The sequence below is a fragment of the Diceros bicornis genome, chromosome 3 (genome assembly GCF_020826845.1).
Source record: "Diceros bicornis minor isolate mBicDic1 chromosome 3, mDicBic1.mat.cur, whole genome shotgun sequence".
NCBI classification, from domain to species: domain Eukaryota; kingdom Metazoa; phylum Chordata; class Mammalia; order Perissodactyla; family Rhinocerotidae; genus Diceros; species Diceros bicornis.
In genome coordinates, this window is record NC_080742.1 from 99,748,466 (window position 1) to 99,770,739 (window position 22,274).

At 49.7% G+C, this 22,274-nt stretch overlaps 1 protein-coding gene across 2 annotated transcripts in view; it reads left to right on the forward strand.

Annotated features, from left to right (window-relative positions):
• Nucleotides 1-22,274, forward strand: part of DPP6 (dipeptidyl peptidase like 6) — a 517,278-nt gene that overhangs the window by 397,476 nt on the left and 97,528 nt on the right. Inside the window, exons 9-10 of one of the 2 annotated variants that reach the window (XM_058533884.1) lie at nucleotides 10,476-10,630; nucleotides 13,260-13,357. In XM_058533884.1, the coding sequence (XP_058389867.1) occupies nucleotides 10,476-10,630; nucleotides 13,260-13,357 (253 nt within the window). Of the gene's footprint in view, nucleotides 1-10,475; nucleotides 10,631-13,259; nucleotides 13,358-22,274 lie in introns of those variants that run through there. The other variant, XM_058533891.1, reaches the window with a different exon arrangement.

Consider the following 22,274-nt stretch of genomic DNA (forward strand, 5'->3'; position numbering starts at 1 on the left):
CAGAGCATGCATCTCAGTGCTTGTCGTTGGGATGTAGTCATTGAGATGGAAAATCCCAGGCATGAAAACAAGGAATGTTGACACTAAACGAGGGCTCATGATCACACTCATGAACACCGGGGTGTTTAGGGCTTTCCAGTTCACTGGAGGCTGTACGTCATTTGAAGGTCGCCCCACTCTGTGGGGGGGACAGTGTGCAGATCAGCAGATGCTGAGAGAGGTCAGGAGGGGCCGAGGAACAGGTGCTGAGCACGACCTGAGCACATGTCCTCCAAGCGCCGTGCTCTCTCTGCATCCCCCTTCCCCCGAGTGGCGCCCCCTGTGGCCAGACTGAGCTTCAGGCTGTTTAAACTCACACTGATTTCTAGCAAAGGCAGTGTCCTGCATGCAGCCTTGGCAACCCTCTGCTGGTAGTTGGTGGTTTTTCAAGAGCTCAGGAAACAGTATGATGTTCCATCTGGTGACAGGCATTCTAGAATGTGCTCAGAGGAAGCTCAGTCAACATTCTAGAATGTGCTCAGAGGAAGCTCAGTCCACATTCTAGAATCTGCTCAGAGGAAGCTCAGTCCACATTCTAGAATCTGCTCAGAGGAAGCTCAGTCCACATTCTAGAATCTGCTCAGAGGAAGCTCAGTCAACATCGAAGTCACGCCCCACGCGGTCAGGGTGGGGAAAGAGGCCACGGCGCTGTCGGGAAGCCTGAGAATCCATGGCCGCACACAGATATACTAGGACCAAATGCGGTGTATGTCACAGTACATTTAAGTATTTGTCCAATATATGCAGATGCTGTTGGGATGAATGAATACAAATTATTTTTAAAAAGACGTTGAAGATTTCAAACTTAATTAAAATGTAATGTCTGACTTTTTTTTCTGTAAGAAAGGGTGCTCAAGTTCAGAAGGGTTGAGAAAAAGTGACGTACGCCAACCCCCTCATTTCACGGTCCAGGGCAAGAAGCCTGGAGGGGAGGTCAGAGCTGGAGCCCAGGTGTCCCCAGGACAGCATGCCGCCTCGAAAAGCAGCAGGTGGAAACCAGACGTTTTCCTAGGTGACGCTAATTTGTGTGGGTTTTTCTCCAGAAGTCACTTTTCTCTCTACTGGGACAGATCCTGATTTTCTGGGGCCTGAATCTTATGTAATTTGGGGGACACTCTTTAGAAAAAGAACACTCGGTTATGAATGTAAGATTTGGCCCGAGAAGGGGGTGGGGGCACTGAGACTTTGTCGTCTCCGGCCACACATGATCCACGCGCCCCGCCCGGTTCCCTGGTTCCCTCTGCCACAGCCAGTTCTCGAGCTCTGCAGGCAGATCGGCTCTTCTCCCCAGGAAGCACGCACTCCGGCCCACTGCTGTCTTCATCTTTGCATATGCTGATTATCACTTGATTATCTCACTGATGAGGACCCACTTGTAGTTAAATGCCTCCTTCAGTCAGCAGGTGACTTAGAGCGAGGGACCGGGTGAGGAGAGAGAGTTGATGCTTCTTCTACTGAGAAAATGAAGCCACACTCTCCAGCCTGGAGACTCCTTCCCAGGAACAGCTTGTCCCTCCGGCCCTGCACGAGGGGCCGGGTGTTGATAGGAGGCCCTGGGAGGGGAGGGACGACCCCAGGGCCGGAGACCAGAGACCACTGTCTCTGCCCCCTTCCCCCTCCGTATGGAACGCAGCTCTTGGCAAGGTCTCCACCTTCTCTCACTGGTCTGACTCCCAGCCAAGGCGGAGCTGGGACCCCTTACTTCAGAGCTATACTCTCGTTCAGACTGACAGCGTTGCTCTGAGGTGCATCCTCAGGAGTTCCTGTTCTCTGATTCATTGTGAGACCCTGAGCCAGCGTCTCTGTGCATCTAGCCAAACGGCATGTTCCCTGTCTGCTTTCCTGGGTGTTGGCGTATCCACTGGGCGAGTGAGGGGGTGGATGGCTGAATGAGTGAATCAGTGAGCACAGGAGTGAGAAACAAGAGAACATCTCTGACACACTGCCTGGGCGTGGGGCAGGTAAATGGAAGGCATCGGGCATAAGTTCTGGAAGCCTCCTCAAGACCCTGCGGTAAGAATGAAGAGGAAAGTGGGGAAAAGCCAAGGCAAGAGGCTCACGTAAGTATCAGAGCCTAAGACTCTGGCTCAGTTCTCCTCTTTCCTTTGCCATCTTTCTGTTCAAAACTTTTCTTAACCAAAGAAGTTGATTCTGTGACCCAAATAAATGGCTTAAAGCAGTGCCAGCGCTCAGCGGGATAGCTGTTCTCCTCTGCGCCAGCTGGGGAGCCTGCAAGGCTGGTGCTGGGCCTCCGATGGCTGGCTTGTCACGTGTCCCGCGGTGGATGCTGGATGCCCGCTGAGACCTGAGCTGTGTCGGCCAGAACACCCACATGTGGCCTCTGCATTTGGCCCAGGCTTCCCCACAGCGTGGCAGGTAGTCTCAAGGGGGAGCTTCCCAAGCAAGAGAGGCAGGGGGAAGTATACCACCCTCTGTGACCCAGTCTTAAAAGTTACATGGCATCACTTCCAGCACATTCTGTTGGTTCAGACTGCTGCAAGGACTGCCCCAGTTCAAGGGGAAGGGACATTGACCTCAGCTCTTAGTGGTGAGAGTGTCAAGTCCTGGAAGAGCATGTGGGACAAGAAATATCACCCCGGCCTATTTGGAAAATACAGTCTGCCACACTCAGCAAGATGTCAAGCTTAGTAGAGCAGTTCATGCTAAGGTATAAATGACTTCCCAAGAAAAAGAGCATCAATACCCAAAATACTATCAAGAGGTTGTTTGTGTACTCCAGGCAGCTGCGTACTCTGAGACCTTCCCCAAATTAGTCCACCCAGGTAGTTAAATTCATGGATCAAACTGGGCATCGTAGCCCACACACTTACTTTTACTATGGAACTCAGGAAAAACAACAAAATAGTAATTGGTTGAGCTCATAAGCCCTGGAAGTTTGAAACCATAGACACAGAAGCCTCCTGTGAGCCTCTTGCTTTAAGCAATGGTGTAGCCATCTCTGCGGCAATTATAAATTCAGGAACATCTTATTTTTCTGCTTTTGGAGGCAGTCTGCAACTTTACATTCTGTCTCTAAGAAAACACGAGCTGCTCCCTGAATGTCTCATTCCTGACAGAGAATCCAGGCAGCGGGATATTCATGGTGTGGCCGGCCTGCCCCAACGCTGAGCTGAAGCATTGAAAGCACGGGAAATAACTAAAGTGTAGAAATGGCATGCGATCGATTTAAAAGAGGAGAACGAGAATTCTTAGTCTTGCCAGCCGGCCTCGTGGCTGTCTGTGAGCTCTGGCCACTCAGAATGGCTGTGCTGCTGGGGGAAGGCAGAGACGCAGCCAATGTGTCTCCTTGCCCTCTGCATCCCCAGCTGCACACAGGCATGGAGGTGCATGTGCGGGGTAGGATTGGACGCGGGGGTTTAGCCCGCGCGCTCCTGATGAAAACGACTGTTGGCCTCCCACCCTCACCTTGCCTCACCCAGGAACACGAGGCAGGAACATGGGTGCTCAGAGAACTCTTCAAGAACACACCAGCAGGGCCGGTCCTGTGGCTTAGAGGTTAAGTGCGCGCGCTCCGCTGCTGGCGGCCCGGGATGGTTAAGTGTGCATGCTCCGCTGCTGGCGGCTGGGGTTCAGATCCCAGGCACGCACTGATGCACCGCTTCTCTGGCCATGCTGAGGCCATGTCCCACATGCAGCAACTAGAAGGATGTGCAGCTATGACATACAACTATCTACTGGGGCTTTGGGGGAAAATAAATAAATAAATAAAAATTTAAAAAATAATAATAAATGTCATTATTGATTTACTAATGGAAAGCCAAATTTAAAATGGTAATAATTAAGAAAAAAAAAAAAAAGAACACACCAGCAAGTTCTAGTCCCCTAAGGCACTGGAAAGCCTCTCGTCTCCCTTTCTGTCTCAAGTGTGTGCCCCCAATCTGCCGTGGGAATTCTTTTTAGCCAGACTTCAGTCCCATGCTTGGTCTGTCCATCCGAGGAACCCCGGATGCAGCTGTCAGGGAGATGTCAAGCGTGCTTCAGTTCCTGGCCCCGGGTGCCTTTCATGACTCTCTGCGCCGCCCTCTCTACCCCACGCCCCTCCAGTCTGCAGTGACCCTCACCAGACCTGTGCATCCCCAGTGTCAGGCATTCACATCTGGCTCCGCAGCTGCTCCCCGGGGAATTGCAGACAAGGCCTTAGCTCTCATTTAGGAGCAAAGTAGAGGCTTTGTTAGAAAGCTGTCAGAACACAGACGGGGGAAATGTCCTTTCCCGGGCATGGGTCCTTTGCAGACCCCCACAGTGGCACCCTGTCCTCCACTTGGGAGTGACATTGGCCTTCAGCTCCATCTGACACTGAGGACCTCAGGGACTTCCTAACTTGCCATGACCTCCTAGGTCCATGCTGTGGTGTTGGTCACCTGCACGGGGTAGAGTCTCACTCCGTGTCTGCGCTCCAGCCAGCAGAAGGGGAAGAGGCAGTGGTGGTCACGCCCTTCTCTAAAGGCAGGCCCTGGGCGTTGCTCACACCTTCTGTCATAGCCTGTCGGCAGGAGCCGATCACATGCCACACCTGACTTCACGGGAAGCGGGGAAGCGTTTGAGTCCAGAAGGCCATGTGCCCAGCTGTGACTCACTGGTTCTTTTCCTCAAGAAGAACGGAGTGTGGATATCGAGGAACAGCTAGCATTCCACCTCCCCGTGAGAGCCTTCTCTCATGTCCTCCGACCCCACCGTCCTCTGTGGTCTCTGCACTGATCGCTCCCATTACGACTGTTGGTGGCAGTTGTATTCTGTTTGCTAGATTATAAACTTTGTCTCTACTACACTGTGGCCTAGGGTTTTGTGTGTATTGAGTACTCAGTCTTTGTTCAATAAACTCAATTTCTCTCAACCTCCAATTCCTCCGCTGTACAAGGGGGCTGAATGTAGGTTGTTATACGTATCCGTGAATAGCAAAGCTAAGTGAAGACGTGACAACTTTGAACGCTGTAGAATGGAGGATGACATCAGGTGCACATTTACTCGTCGACATCTAGACAAGGACGGGATGTTAGGTTTCCCTGCCACATTGTGAGCAGACACAGTGAGAGACACATCGGGCCTCAGTAACGTGGACCAAGAGAGGAATCCATCCGCGGCCAGGAGGACGGGGCCGTCCGAGGGCTGAATGAGCAGAAACACGTGTGGTCCTGAGCGCCGAGCCCGGCACACTGTCGCGTTTAGTAAACGCGGGTTACTCTGACTGCCGCCACTGTTGCTGCTCCTTGGTTGTCGCGAGGACCTCTTCCGGGCAGACTGTGCAGGGAGAGCTCGGAGAAGACATGCCGGGTCTGGAAGGGCAGCTCAAACTTAGGCTTCTTATTGCAGGTGATTAAATCTAAAGAGGACCAATTTATCTAATGATAGGAGGGCTGAAGGGAAGATTAAATGAGTTGTTATGTGTAAAGTACTTGGAAGAGTGTCTGGCGCATATTAAGCGCTATATGTATATTTGTTAAACCAAAAAAATGTACTTAAATCTGACTGGGGTTCAGGAAGGACCCCAGTCACAAGTGTCCAGCATGTTGGATGAAAGCCGAGGAAGCTGGCTGCATCAGCCCGCTGGGGGTTGGAAACGTCAGAGCCAGAGGCACGGGGGCTCAGCCCAGCACACTCGGTGTCACACATGCGTGCACGTGTGTGCTAGGGGACGAGGGGCCCTAGGGCTAGCCCCAACTGTTGTTAGGTTAGGCCAGCAGCGTCCCACCCACCCTGGTCAGGTCTGGCTTAGAGATCCCACTACGCCGACTTTCGGGCAGACTTCAACTGACTCTCGGAGCCCCTGACTCGGGCATCTGTGTCCTCCCCGTGTGCAGCGCACTCTTGGGCACCCAGGCTAGTCGTGACCTCGTGTGAGTTTCCTGTGGCTCCTGTAACAAAACAGCACTAAGTGGATGGCTTTAAAGAACAGAAATTTATTGTTTCTGTTCTAGAGGTTGAAAGTCTGGAATCAAGGAGTCACAGGCCGTTCTCCCCTGAGACTCTGGGAAGAATTCTTCCTTGTCTCCTCCAGCTTCTGCTCCTCGGCTTGTGGGCGTATCACTCCAGTCTCTGCCTTTGCCATCACATGACATTGTCCCCTGTCTGTCTCTGTGTCTCTTTTCCTCTCCTTATAAGGACACCTGTCGTGTTGCATTAGGGGCCCACCCTGCTCCAGTATGACTTCGTCTTAATTGACATCTTAATTAAATCTGCAATGACCCTGTTTCCAAATAAGGTCACATTCTCAGGTACGAGAGATTAGGATTTCAACACATCTCTTAGGGGGACACAATTCAACCCATAAAAAACGTTTGAGGGGAACCTATCATTCTTCTATTCAGGAAAGTTTACTACCCCCCAAATAATTTGGGAGCGTATTTCATATATGCTGATAAAGCCTTATGTGTACAATTCCAAAATACAATGCTCATTTGATCACATATGGCATATTTGTGTAGTCAGTCGTTCTTAGCCAGAATGTACACCAAAGTCACCCATAGAGCTTTTGCAGGAAAGGGGCCTCTGCCCTCCCCCTGACCCCAACAAATACTAATTGTCCTGCCTGGAGTGGGTGGAGTGGGGCCCGGGCATCTGTACTGAAAACACACACTGGTCCCACGTGCTTCTCTGAGGCCGACCTGAGTGATACCAGGCGGCTATTGTGGAATGGTATCGGTGGCCCCCTCTTATTCTGCATCTGCCAAACAATCTGGCAAATGCGAGAATTCCTCTTCTTTTCTAGACTGGCCTTTATCACCTTGAGCCCAAAGGGACTTTGTCCTACCGGATATGCCCTTAACATTGTTTGGCACAAGTGAATAACACTCAAATAGTGGAGTTGGCTTCCTTAAGACACAGTGACAAGAAATGAGGAAAATTGGCCCGGATCCTCCTATGAGCTTAAACTGTGTGGATAAAACTTTCCGCCTCTTCAAGGGAGAGGCAGTCAGGACTAGTGAATGTCCCCAAATGTATCTTTTGTGTTTGATTCTGGAATGGTCCCTGGATGGGACAGGGAAGGTGAAGGAAAGATATATCCTCCGGTTTTTACAAGTTAATTGTACTTGCTCAGAAAGGCAAGTTTCCCCTTATGTTCCAACGCAAAGGTTCATGCAGTTAATTGAGTTGATGAAATAGGCTTTTTTTCACTGCAAAACTCTATTCCTAAACTACATTTCGTTCGTGGCATTTAAGCCAACTGCCTCATTAAGCTGGAGATCCTGAAGAAAACGTTTACAGAATAGGGACGTTCGTAATTAACACAAAAATGTCAAGATTTCATCTGCCTGGTCCTTTTCCCCTTAGTTTCTTTTACTTAATTATCTCTTTAATGTGCAACTAATGCAGAGAAAAATAAAAAGGGCATTTGGGGAAAATAAACTAAAGCTACCTAGTTTTGTATGGCCCGGCCTTTGGCATGGCAGAATTTCTTTTTATTTGCTCCCATCTCACTGGGGGATGGACTTGAAAGGAACTAACATTTGCCAACACACACACCAGACGTTTGTCATCCCTCAACTGTATGGTCTCTGAGTTCCCTTCCAAGCAGCACATTTTATAGTCTGAAGTCATCTTTTTTCTGCATCTGAATTCTCTGAACAGTGACTTGAGCTGAGTGGAAATACTCTGGCACTTGCTGATGGAATTGAGAGAAATATATTATTCTCAACCCAGCTTCAGACCTAGCCTTGACCGCATATTTCCTCTCTCTCTCATCCCTGCGTGTGTGACCACCTGCCCTGTGCTGGAAGCATCAGTGTTTCCTTTAGGTCTGAGGGCAAGCCTAGAAATGAGACATCCACAAAGATGGGTGGAAACGAGAAGCGAGCCATGCCTCCTCGCCTGGTCACCCCTCACCAAGTGTCTGGAGCCTGTCTGAGAATGAAGGGGGTGTGACTTTGCACAAGAGTGTGGATTGTCATCCCTCTCTTTCAGGAGATTGCTCTGGTTTCAAAGAGAAGAAACAGATGCGTTGCCTCTGCAGGGGTTGTGTTGTTGTTTCTGTCCAGCGCTTCTTCCTCTAGGAAGCCTTTGTTGCAGCCAGCTGTTTTTCTCTTTGGAATTTTCCTGAGTTGGCCGTGAATTAATGTGCTGTGAAGACCGCTGCTGGGCTCCTCTCCGATGACATCGGTAGACTCGGCTGCCTTCTCCCTCTGCCCCTTGAATTCCGCTCTCTCACAGCGGTTCCACTGGCACCCAGACTGGTCCCTCCCTCCCAGCCCTGCAGCGCAGAATTGATTGAGCAGAATCACCCGAAAATTGCATTGCAAATGGTGCTTATTTTTCCAACAGACCATCTGCTTGAGTCTATTACTCACCGCTCCGTGTGAGCCGACCAGATGAATCAGGTGCTTCTGCAGAAAGTCATTTCTGAATCACCTCATTCCAAACTCGCACCTGAAAGTCACTTTGCTGGCTGCTGAAGACACTGGAAAATTACAAGCCCTGGAGAGTTGGCTGTTTTCTTTTTTTTCACCTCAGCAGACCTTTGGGTTTTTAGAGGCTCTGGAAAAGTTTCTGAGTCGTTTCACGGGGTGCCATGAGATCACAGAATGCTGGGGGTGCAGGGGATGTTGGGGGGCTACTGTGCCCCTCAGTTGACAGATGGGTACTTGTTCAGAGCCTCTGAGGTGGAGGACTAGAACCCAAGATTTGGGGCCCTTTCATCCATTTTCCACTGAGCAGCTGTGTTCCATACCTGAGCTGCATGGTGGAAAGTCAGATACGCCGCAGGCTTCGTGTTGGATGAGACTCTCTGTCTGGTGATGGAGTCCAGCAGCAAAACCGTGTCGCATTGGGTAGGGGTCTCCGCAGGCTGCTGGCAGGTCTGGAGGAGAGCACTCGAAAGGGCAGGGAAGAATTATTTAGGAGGAGAACTGCTCTTAATGAAGTGCATAACTCCTAGCATTATTGCCTCTGCAGGTCCCACAAGACGTCAGGGTTCCTCCCACTAAGAAATGGGGCCAGTGGAGCCAGGGATGGAGGGACAAACTGCACCATCAGTCAGCCTCCCCCAACCCAGAGTCTGCCTCTGGCACCCACCCCAGGAGAAGGAATTGCAGCGAGTCCCACTTTCCGGAAGTCCCCGATCTTGGTGTGGAATGCCTTCATAGCCCGCAGCAGCCAGGCCCTCACCGACGTGGCCCTGAGCCCTCTTCTCCATCCCGCGGCCCTCTGATCCCCACTGATGGTCACCCACCCACCGTCAGTGCTGGCCCAGCTCCGTGTCTTCCCACCTTGCTTCTTCCCTCTCTACGATCCTTTCCTTCTGTGGGCCCCCTCCCTTGGCTTTATTCTAATTTATGTTCTTCCTCGTTATGTTACATGCACTCGTCTTGTTTTCTCAGCACGATTTCAGATCCCTCAATTGCCTTCCTACCGCTACAGGCACATGGAGCCGGTTTATGGTCTACATCTAATAACCACCAGTTGAGTGGGACTCGTACTATGTGATTATAGAATTATATTGATCAATATCTTAGAAACAAATCTAGAGGGACTCAGTGTACAGTACCTATAGACCATGTGCAAGAAAGAATCCCTTGACCTAAGAGCTGTTTAGCACTGAGATAGAGCCTCTGGTCCCTGGTTCTCTGACTTGTTACACTTGGGAAGTGTCTTCTCTCGGTTTTTTTAAAAAATAGAGTAGAATTATTCTTTCTGGAATAGATATCAGATCCTATAAAACTTATCCATAGTTAAAACTCTAATTAGACAAGATGTTTGTGGGATGGGGTGGAATGATGGGTGTTTCTGGTGGAAACCTAAGAGAATAGCTGTTTCCATTTTGGTTGCATTGAAGATGAGGCCATTTTGTTTTTCTGCCGCCCAGAGAAATTGCATCCTTCTTTAAGACTAAGGAGCATGCTGGGCCTTTGAACACTTTGTCCTTCCGCACAGCTGTGCACGAGGGAGTCTGCAGGCAGGCGTGAATCCCCAGGCAGCTCCCGCAGGTTGAGCTGGGGTTCTCTGGGATTCAGCCTCTGACACGGCTTGCTTTATGCACTCGGTTCCACCTGGGTGTTCCCTGCTTCCATGTGAACTGATTTCCTCTAGTTCTGTTGTCCAAATCATCTTAAAATAATAACCTACAACAGTACAATAATAATTCAATTCAAAAAGCACTTGTTAGACTTTTACTGCTCAAATTTGTGCCAAAAGAAAAAAAAAATGGTTTCCAGACCCCTAGCATCTGTTCAGTTGGGCCTTGATTTATTGGGTTTTACTGTGTGGGATTTGGGGGTCAGCATCAGGCATTTCTTGAGCCACCTCGCCCTGGAATGAAGGCATATTCAGGGCACAGTGACGACTTCTTGAAGGCTGTAGAAGATAAATGTCCCCAAGGGGATTCATTTACGTCCTGGCCAGCTCACAGCTGTGCCTGCTTGTTGCTGGTTTCCACACCATTTGTTGCCTGCTCACATCTCTCTATTTTGTTTGTTTTCCCTTAGAGGAGATTTTGAAGACCCACATCGCCCACTGGTGGTCTCCGGATGGCACAAGGCTCGCCTATGCCACCATCAATGACTCCCGTGTGCCCATCATGGAGCTCCCGACCTACACGGGCTCCATCTACCCCACGGTGAAGCCCTACCACTACCCCAAGGTAGGGAGAAGAAAGGGCAGAACAGAGTCTCTGCATTGTTCATTAGCTCCCCACCCAGCCAACTCTGAATGTGGAGCTGTGATAATCAGACACGTTATGAGCAATGCAGTCAACAGAGGCAAGATCAATTACTTCCCATTACATTGCATTAAATTCCCATCTTTGTTGAGTTGAATTTGTTGGCAGGTTTACTTTATTTTAAATAATTGAACTAATGTTAATTATTTGTTTAAGCTTCATCGGAACCAAAATAAATACATTACCTCCACTTGTGATTCTGTGCCGACAAAAACTCACCCTGCCCACTCAGGGCGCTCTCTCCTCGGATTCCTTCTTTAGAACTGGGCTTCTGGGAGGTCAGCGGGACCTATCTGCCCCTGGGCCCCTGGGCCTGGGCCGGGTTGTTTGGTGCTTGACCACGTTCTGACCCGTAACGTGTCTAATTGCTTCCTAGACCAAGTTGTTGGCACAAAGAGCCAGCAGAACAGCAAGAGCTCAGTGGGGTGAGGAGGGGGGGCAAACATGCAAACCTCACTTTGTTAGCAAATCACAGCATCCTGGCGTGAAGCAAGGACCTGACGCCAAACCTCTACGGACAGCTCAATTAGAGAGAGCTGATGTCCGAGAGAATGGACAAAGCTCTCATGGGCACACATGGGTAGCTGCCCTGCTGCCCGCTGGCTTCACTAGACTGCCCCAAGGCCCCTGGGCCAGATAATGTGAGCACTTCACTACCCGCGCTGGCCTGGTGACAGAGTGCTCACTCCCTGCCCAGGATGGCCTCTAAAGGATACCTCCAGCCTCTGCCAGTGAGCACTGACCTTCAGCTTCCCAAGCCATGAGAGGTTCTGAGAGCTGCTACTACACACCTTGTGTACCAAATACAAGATGTGCCTGCCTACAGTTTGCACCAAGAGGAGCAATAATGAACGAGTGAGATCAGCAAGGGTCCCAGAGTCCCAGGCCAGAGAAAGGAAACCCCTGGTGTCTCAGTCAGCCGGTGCTGCATGACAAACCCCGCAGACTGGGTGGCTTAAACAACAGACATTTATTTCTCATAGTTGTGGAGGCTAGAAGTCTGCAGGTACTGGCATGGTCAGGTTCTGGAAAGGACTCTCTTCCTGGCTTGCCGACAGCCACCTTTTCTCTGTGTCCTCATGTATCAGAGAGGGAGTTCTAGTGTCTCTTCCTCTTCTTATAAGGGCACTAATCCCATCATGGGGGCCCCACCCTCATGACCTCATCTAACCCTAATCACCTCCTAAAGGCCTCACCTCCAAATACCATCACATTGGGAATTAGCGTTTCAGTATATGAATTTTAAGGACACAAATGTTCAGTCCACAACACCTGGTGATGCAGACCCCTTCTCTGCAGCTCTTTAATTGGTGTGGCCAATATCCAAGGAGGCGCCAAGTGGAGGAGTGTGATGCCTCTGAGGCCACAGCCCTTGTCACTGCCGTTTTATCCTAGAGCATCTAGATGTCAACACATAACATGGATGTGCCTTGTGACAGATTCTTTCCCTCCTTTTTCAGTTAGTCTTGCTTAGACTTAACTCTGTATTATGTAGAAGGATCCAGAGTTTTAGTTGGAAACACAGTTCAGTCAAGTGCACTGGACTCATCCTGAATCTTTCAACCTGTCTCTGTCTCCAACACACACACACACACATGGACACGGACACAGACACGCTTCAGCCAGGAGCAGTCTGACTTTCCTCTGACCACCCAGAGAAGGAATGGTTTCCTGGTGAACCCCTTTCATGGGAGTTCCCCCAATCTAGAAGTGATGACCTGAAATCCAGATCTTACAGTGGACTCTGGGACAGGTGCTCTGAAATTGGAATTATGGAACCCTAGATCACTCAGGATTTGGGGTTTCATGTTTTACTAGAAAGTCAACATATTCTGGCTAACAGAATTCAGACGCACCTGGCCCTGTAACACCCTACCCCAGATGAGAGGCATGAGTTGTGAACCCGCCTGACTTCTGCCTGTCGTGCGGCTGATTTCCTCTGTGAACCCCAATATCTCCCTCTGCCAGGTGCAGAATAAGAGAGGGCATCAGTCAGATGCAGCAGTCCTGCTGACAGGAAATGCCGCATCTTTCCCTACCCGCTTCCAGGCTGATGGTCCTTGTTCCCCGAGAAGAGGAAGGAGAGGGGTGAGCAGCAAAGCAGAACTATTTCAAAGGACTTCATTTTTCCCCACCGCCGAGCCGTGGCCAACATTCACTAATGTTCTCTGCCATTTGCTCACCCTTCAGCTCTCCACTTCCTAGCATCACATCCAGGGATGTCTCTCCCTCTCCTTGTCTAGTTTCCTTTCCCCTCCCAGGTAGTTAAGCCAGTGGAGTAGTGCTCGCCTGGAGCTGAGAGACAGGAGAGTTGGGAGGAATGAGAAGGGAGTAGGCTTCCTGGGGAAGAAGAGGAATTGGCCCCGTTGTCTCTTGTCCTTTGTAAGGTTCTACACATGAATGATCTGCTCTCCACAAGTTTTCTCCTCTGTGCTGAGCTCCAAAGTTCCCGGAGTCCTGCTTGTGACTCTTCTGGGGAAGACTTTGCAGCCAAGGCACCGTCCGGGCAGGAGGTGGCTCACTCACATCTCTGTCCCCTTTCACTTCCCAGGCCGGATGTGAAAACCCCAGTATTTCCCTCCACGTCATTGGCTTAAATGGACCCACCCATGATCTGGAGATGATGCCACCCGATGATCCACGAATGAGGTTTGCTTCTTTCTCTCTATTATGTTAAAAACAAATAAGATGAATGTTCATTTACATGGTCTCTTCAGGCTCTGATTTATTTTACTGATAATTTAAGCATCCAAGAAAAAGGTACATTTTCTAAAGTTTTCCTTGCTGCTTTATGATTCGATTTTCTGGGAAAGGTACACCAGTCAAATCAGCACTACTATTTCTTACCTGGAGTCAGGAGCAGCTTCTCCTCCCCGGGAGGCCTGGGTCCTCTGGGAAGGGGCCATGTCCGGTCAGCCGCACATCTCCTGTAGGGGCCACACTGCCTCACACACAGCAGACATGGGAGAGCATCCATTGGATGAATCCATGCCATCTTTCAGAGAAAATCCATGTAATCGGACTTTCTGTAAATGATGCCCCATTTTTAGAGCATTATTCTAGAGCATGACTGTACTTTGCCAGCCCCAGGAACTGATGGTGAATCCTGTTCCAGTAAGCCGAACCCCCCAGTTGGTAAGAAAACAACCATGCAGTTGGTGGATTATTTGACAAAGATAACTGTCCTATTATTATTAACATCTGGTTTAGGTAGATTTCTGTTTTTTTGTTTTCTGGGTTTTTTTTTTTTTTTTGGTGAGGAAGATTAGCCCTGAGCTAACATCTGTTGCCAATCCGCCTCTTTTTGCTGAGGAAGATTGGCCCTGGGCTAACATCCATGCCCAGCTTCCTCTACTTTATATGTGAGATGCCCGCCACAGCACGGCTTGATGAGTGGTGCATAAGTCTGCGCCTGGGATCCAAACCTGTGAACCTTGGGCCACCAAAGTGGAGTGCATGAACTTTAACCACTATGCCACTGGGCCGGCCCCGGTATATTTCTGTTTTTAATCAGAACAACTGAGTAGGATCCATCTAAGTGAAGTGGTCTGAATATCAGTTTCATTTTTTCCCAAAGTTCAAGAAGCCTGGGCACTGATTGTACTTCCAGAGCCCACTTAAATCATCATTAAACCTCTCTCTGTTGAAAATATTGATGGGAGACTCAAAAAAGAAGATGGAATTGTATTGACACCAGGATCCACTCACTTATAGATCCCTGTAAGTCTATAAATGGACCGTTAAGCTAAGAAGGGTTCATTCGGAGACTCAGCAGATACTCAACCCAAATTTTGCCGTAACTCTCGCCTGTCGTCGGGGCTGGGTGCTCGGGCACTTGGTTCCGCTGGTCTTTTGTGAATGGTGTGGTCTTCTCTTGCAGTGGCTTCTACTGCTGTCCTTGGCGAGACCCATCTGCCCACACCCCAGAAGCCAGAGGCCTCTGCAGAATTCCACCGAGGTTCTTTCAACTCTTCCTTTTCAGTGAAATTAAAAATGCTGTAAGGTCCTCAGGCACACAGACCAAGCACAGAATTCCAGTGCTCTGTAAGGGCTCCTCACTGCCCCCCTCCCTGACCTGGATAGATCTCCTCCCTCTTGTAGCCAGTCCCAAGGCCTGCCTCTCCGATGAGCCCTCCTTGGGCGTGGGCCCTTACTCTGCGCTGGTCAGGGGCGTCAAATCGATTTGGCTGATGATCTTTTTGCTGGGATAGAAGGAACGCTCAGATTATTGCTTTGTCTTCTCTCCTGAAGATGCATATATTTCATTGTTTTCCTTTCAACCCCCATCCCTGCCAAGCCTCCTGAGGCCTGCTCCAGCAAACTCACTGAATTAATATGGAAAGTCACCTGGAAAATTTAAGCCATCTGTTTGAGTTAATTGAAAATCTCGTTTAGTCAATTTGGTGATGCTGTTTCCGCAGGCTTGATTAGCTTCAAGGACAATGAAAAATTAGCCTCAGTCAGGGCTTGAAGCTCGGATGCTGGTCTCAGGCTCTCCGCTTGCTCTGATTTCCCAGGCTAAGTGCAATAACGCTTTCCACACGCAATATAAATCTGCAATATGTAAGTGTCACGCTTTCTCATGCTCCTTCTCTGTCACACATCCTCGAGATTTCTCAAAAGTGAGCACAGATGTGTCAGAAATCACGGACTAAATGTGAGTGGATATTGAGCATTTAGTGTTGACAGCCATTAGACGGAGCACTGAGAATTTGGTGGTGAATGAAACAGAGTTTACAATGTTGGTGCGACAGGTGGGCAGATAGATCTTGAACAAAACAATACAAGCAAGTTGAACAACTGCAGGTGTGAGAAGGGGTGTGGAAGAGGAGGCCAACCCGGTCTGGAGGGTGCCAGTGTCATGGCTTGGAGCAGGCTCTCTCGCCCTTGGCACTTGTCGGCTCTTTGGGCCTGATGATTCTTTGCTGTGGGGGCGTCCTGTGCGTGGAGGGTGTTGAGCAGCATCCCTGGCCTCCACCGTTGGATGTCAGTAGTACCCCACCCCCCGAGTTGTAACAGTCAGTCTCCAGTCGTTGCCAGATGTCCCCAGATTGAGAAACACTGGTTTAGAGTGAAGGTTCTCAAGCCAACTGCCTGGTTCAAGTCCTAGCTCTGTGGTCTTGGGCAAGTTACTCCACCTCTCCTGCTTCAGTTTTCTCATCTGTAAAATGGGAAAAATATTAATAATAAAGTGTTTACTCTCATGGGTGGTTGTGGAAATTAAATGAGATATTGCACATAGCATAGCTCATATGATCATCCCGTCTGATGGCTGTAAATACTACCTATAGGCTATTAACTCTCACCTTTGAACTCAACTCTGACCTGTCCTCGGACCTTCTCACACCATCCTGTTGCATCCAGCCCAGGACGTGACTCATCCCTTTGTCTAGGGGATCCACACCATGTACACCACCCACCCATTAGTCACTTAGTATCCTTCTGAGGTATCAGATCGACTGTCATGGTATCGCTGTGCTTGTGTCCAAGTAACCCCTATTTTACTTAATAACGGCCCCAAGGGCAACTTTATTATTAGTTATTGTTGTTAATCTCCTACTGTTCCTTATCTATAAATTAAACTTTATCCTAGGTATGTATGTATAGGAAAAAACATAGTGTATATATATAGGGTTTGGTACTGTCCGCGGTTTCAGGCATCTGCTGAGGTCTTGGAATGTATTCCCCGTGGATAAGGGGGGACACTGTATACAAGAGGAAACTAATAGAGAGAGTTTTGATTGCAGATTCCCCTGGTGCCGTCTCTGGGCTGAGGAGAGTCTGTCTTCAGTAAGAAGAGAATTTATTTCCTCCTTTAGGCAGAGAAGGGGGAGTTTTTCTGGGTTTGCTGCTTGTTAATTGCCTTCAGCTTAAAATAATTTTTATGTCGGAGGCATATTTTGGGGTGACATATTCTGGTTTCCTTCACTGCTAAAGGAAGAAAAGGTAAAAATAAGACACCTACTTTGTGGAGTGATATAAAAAGGAATGAGACCTAAATAATGCCCTCAAAAATCTAGGAAGGAATCGACGACAACCAGACAAAGAAATGTATGATTTTAAAAAAATTAAGTGCTTCAAAATAGGTATCAATTCTTCTAAGAGTTTTGCAGAAGGATGGAGAAATCGCTTTGGTGGAGGAGGGTGGGGAGGAGGATTTTGAGGCACAGGCAGGGTTTGGCGGTGTTGGGATGCAGAGGAAGGCATATTCCAGGATCCTGTTTAAGAGAAGCAGATAAGTAGGGGTGGGACCGGGGACGGTGTGTGGGGCCCAGAGGCATCATCAGTTGTGTGTTGTGTGTTGCATTGTAAAACTGTGCCCCCAGGGCGTTTCTATTCTTCTTTCCTCCTTCCAAACCAGGCTTCTAAACTCACTATCTTGTTTTCACTCTTGTTTTTCTCTCTGCCTATCTCTCTGGGAGTGAGGACGTGGGCTTTACATGTCTTACAGGATGGTGGCTGTGTCCAGGGGCGACCCCTGGGAACGGCACTGCTGAGGGCTTTCGCACACGGTTCACTGAAGCGTCACACAGCTCTGTGACATGGGTCCTATTCTACAGACGCAGAGACTGAGGAATATAGAGGTTAGCGGATGTGTCTGAATCCACACAGAGCATAAAGGATGGTGCCAGGATCCACCCTTAACCACTAGCTCCCTGCACAGCCTCCACAGGAACATGCAGAGAATTCTAGACGTCCACCGGTCACTTTCAGCAGGCTGGCTAGCAGCCTTCAAGAAGAAGAAATAAAACACTTCATCTATCCCCTATCTACTCTCTATACCACTCGTTTCCAATTTCCTCTGTTGTTTATTAACCAGCCTGACTTCCCTCCAAGGGTTCTCAGACATGGGGAAAATTGTCCGGGCTCCCACATCCTTCCACTTGCAAACACTTATTGATCATCGGTACGTGCCATCACTGTGTCAGGCCCTTGGATGGCCTCTCCCATCAGGTGACTCACCTTCCAGAAAACACGACAGCTCGTGGTCAACGGCCATAATGAAGTGTAGCAGCTGCACGAGGCGAGTGCGAGGAGCTGCTTCAAGAGCAGCCCCTGCCGGCACATCACTCCCAGAGCAAAACGTGAGGCCATCTCGGAAAACGTTCACATTAAAGATGGCTAAGCACGGTGACCCCCAGTGACCCTGAGCTGAGGGCGGGCGGCGATGCTGAGAAGAGTTGCTGAACCTGTTCAGGAGGTACAGACGCAGCCTGTGTGTCCTGTGGGTGGAGGAACCAAATGGAAATCATTATGCGCCGCCCTTCACACACACGCGATTTTACAATTTCACACACAAGCCAGCCGCGCTGATAACACAGACGCCGTTGTTTTTTGCTGGTTTCGCCGGGCCTCTCCAGAGCTGTGGGCTGGGTGTTGAATTAAGATGCGGCGGATGCCTGGCAGGATCATTTTGAAGACGCGTTGCACTGTGCTGATGTGTTTGTCCTCCTCCAAACATCCCGCCCAGTGTAGTGCAGCTGCCGGCCCTCGGGCTCCTCCCGACGCCCGCAGCCACGGGCCGTCCCGGGACCACAGTGCCCGAGAAAGAGGCAGTGCTGTGTCCCCATGCGCCTGGGCCCAGGGATGGATCCTCCCCACCCCCTTCCGTGGCCTATAAAAGGCCCAAAGGCCTGTCGCTTTTATCTTCTCTTATTTTACTTCGGTTTATTCATTTCAATCTCCAGTACCAAGGATTTAGATCTGCCCAGTTCATGGCACACCCTCCTGCCCTTCTGTTTATTTATTTGTTCTTTATTCCCTACTCCCGTGTCCCCCAACCTCATAGGCACCGATCTAAATTCATTTACATACCCCTTTTTCCCTGTTAATGTATGTAAAACATGTATTATTATGTGTGTGTCCATGCTTACTTTATATAAATGGCACTGTGACATGCATATATTTATAAGTGTGTGTGTGTGTGTGTCTGTGTGTCTATGTGTGTGTTTAGATGCTGGTTCCTCTTCTTTTCACTCAGCACTGTGTAAAGACCTAGCATACTGATGTGTGTGTGTGCATCTCACTGCTTCTAAATGTCCACGGTGACTCTAGATTTCTGCATATTCCCAGGAAACTTGCATTCTGGCCTCCTCTGCCTCCACATTCCTCCTCCACGTGCGCTGCCCGTGACACACCCCATTCTGACCCAGATATGAAACACAGCCTTCTTCTGTCCAGCCTTCTTCTGTCCAATCTGTACAATATATGGACTTGCTGGGAGATTGGTGTATTGAATCATTTACTGAAGACAGAGGTCATCAGAACAATGGAAACGTCACAGAAAAACAGGGTCCTCATTCCTAATGACCTGTGTCCCACTGCTACCAACACTCTACTACCACCACCACTACAATCACCACCATCACCATCACCTCCATCACCACCACCACCGCCACCGCCACCACCACCACCATCACCACCACCACCACCATCACCACCGTCACCATCACCCTCATCACCACCACTGCCACCGCCACCACCACCACCATCACCACCTCCATCACCATCACCACCGTCACCATCACCTCCATCACCACCACTGCCACTGCCACCACCACCACCACCACCATCACCATCACCTCCATCACCACCATCACCATCACCTCCATCACCACCACTGCCACCGCCACCACCACCACCATCACCACCTCCATCACCATCACCACCGTCACCATCACCTCCATCACCACCACTGCCACTGCCACCACCACCACCACCACCATCACCATCACCTCCATCACCAGCGTCACCATCACCTCCATCACCACCACTGCCACTGCCACCACCACCATCACCACCTCCATCACCATCACCTCCATCACCACCGTCACCATCACTTCCATCACCACCACTGCCACCACCGCCGCCACCACCACCACCATCACTGCCATCACCTCCATCACCACCTTCACCACCACCATCACCTCTATCACCACCATCATCACCCTCACCACTTCCAACACCGTCACTGCCACCACCACCACCACCATCACCTGACTTGTCCATGGTTGCATTTTTAATGGGATGGAACCAGGACTTGAACACAAGACCCCTGACACCACACCCACTGCTCACGTCATTGTTCAAGAGCTTTCACACCTACCATGTTTCACTTTGCACTTTTCATGATTCATTTTATGGCATGAAGCTAAATTGGGGGCTTCAATTACAAAACACCTCTCCTTCCTGGTTTCCTTCATCAGGGGTGTGGCCTGGGCATTGGGGGTTTTTAAAAGCTCCTCAGGTGATTCCAAAATCTGGCCACAGCAGAGCAGCCTCCTTGGTAGCAATAGTTTTCACCTGGGATGGAAGAACAATCTCATTTTCAAATTACTAATAGTGCCCCCCACCTCCATCCCTGAACCTGCCATCCTGCTAACATTCGTAATCTAGTCTTTGTCTTTATGTTAATGACTCTGGGAAGATTGACTGTTTTATCTGAATTTGACTTCCAAATTTCTCTGGAAGTGTTCTGAGTATAAATTGCAATTGCATACGTGCTCTCCACTGCCCTCAGAGCCAGACCTCTCTCTATTTCTATCTCATGTGTTAAAGTAATGACCTGGATACCTAGATTTCAATGAATTAATATTAAGGAGCATCATTCGAGGGGCTTGGCTCAACCAGACATCTCTTGTGTTTACAGTATCAGATCAGGGTATGGTCTTTGTTATCCATTGGGGCAGAAGCTACTCGTGGTGGGCACAGAAATGTAGATGCTCGAGGCTGGAGAAATGACAGATCGTTATTCTATTGATGCACTGAGAAGGGAATTCACGACCTTCCTGTTGATTACGAGTCTCTCTGTTCTCATCAATAGAAATGTCCAGTGCTTTAGAAGACTGGAAGTCAGAGTCCTGGATGTCCAGATACGTAAGGTTCTGGCGAAGAAAGCATGTTCTACATTGTTGTGACCATGTTTGAAAGGGCAGCCAGATGGTTCTGAAGACATTCTAAATAGACATGCAAGGGACCGTTAGCCGTTTGGCGGGCTTATGCATAGCAAGAGACATCAGAAAAATAAAATGTGATGCTGCCTTCCCCGTCCCTGTAAATAGGACGCCTCTGTTAGCCCGCAAGCTCTTTCAGCCGGCAAAATGGTGTTGACATCTGAGATGTCAGCAACACCCTGCACAAGGTTTCCAAGGCCATGTCACAAGGCTGGGTGAGCCAGATGATGGTAAACTCACAGGGCATAAGTGACAGATACGGTTTGTCCCATGGGCCACAGCTAAAAAATCTAGTACATGGATTTGATGGCACCTGCAGGAGAATGAGATTTGGCAAAATTTACCCAGCATCATTTACATGTGTCAGGCATGCATTGAGTTGTAAACCAATGGGACTCACACCTGCCACCCACGAGCAGGTCAGTCCCTTGTTCCCCTCTTCTTGAGGGCTTCCTATTTCGAGGACTCTGTTGCTGGCGGGGCTCTGAGAGTTTTCCTTTTTGCCCTTCTACTTTCTCTGCAATTTACAGAGGTGGAGGGGGAGGCTCACAGAGGGCAAGTGACTTGTACAAAGTCACACCTGATTCATTACAGGGCCAGGCCTGGAGTCCAGGCTTCCACATCTGGTGTCCCTTGTCCCATTTGTTTCTGCTGTGTCCACTCTAGCTCCCCCTGGCTCCAGGGTCTCTGTAAGCAGACCCTTTCCCACCTCCCAGCTGTGTGCCCTGTATTCCCATCATCAGTGCCAGCATCTGAGGGCCTACTCTCTGTCAGACATTCCGCCAGGCGCCGCAAACGGGGAACCCGAGGAGCTTCAGGGCACCATCCCGCCCCGAGATACTGACTAGAGGGTGGAATTACTACGTCAGCCAGGTGGGGCTTCCCGGGGATGGAATTGTTCCTATCCCTGCTGCTGAGCCTTTGGACAAATCTCTTCTCCCCTCCTCCCTGGATCTCGTGACTAGTCGGAGAATAGCTGCCTCACCGTGTCTTTTGAGCTGAATTACAAATCTCCTCCAACTGACCAACCCCTCCCCTTGGTTCTTTGTCGTTGCCTGAAATCTGCCAGAGTGCCGCCCGACACCGTCACTTCCTTCTCATGAGCTTTGTGTGTGTGAAGAGTCCTTACACGTGGAAGGCAGCGGCCACCGCCTGGTTGTCATTTGAGGGCCAGAGGCCCACGTGCTGCCTACAGCATTGACGACTGAGTTGCTCCTCAGGGCCGACGGCTTTTACCTGAGACGACCACACACTGAAGTGTGACTCTGTCCAAAAAAAAATTCTGAACTTTGATAGGGAGAGACTTCAATTTGAAAGAAAGACCGTTGTAATAGGGACAACACTCCCATCTCAGAAATCTGTGAGCATCTCCAAGTCAGACGGAAAGCAGTTTCCTTTTATAGGGTGAAGAGGGAGGCAAGCAGAGAGGAGCAGAATTTTGGAGGGGAACTGGGCAAGCAGAGGAAATGGCCAGTGGGGGCACAGAGGAAGTGCCTTGCTGTGCTCAGCCAGCTCCCAGGAGAAGCTGTAAGGGGACACATTCCACTTTTTGGGGGTGCGTGCTCAGGCTTGTGGGTGAACAGAACTCAGGGAACCTGAAGGAATGAGAGGAG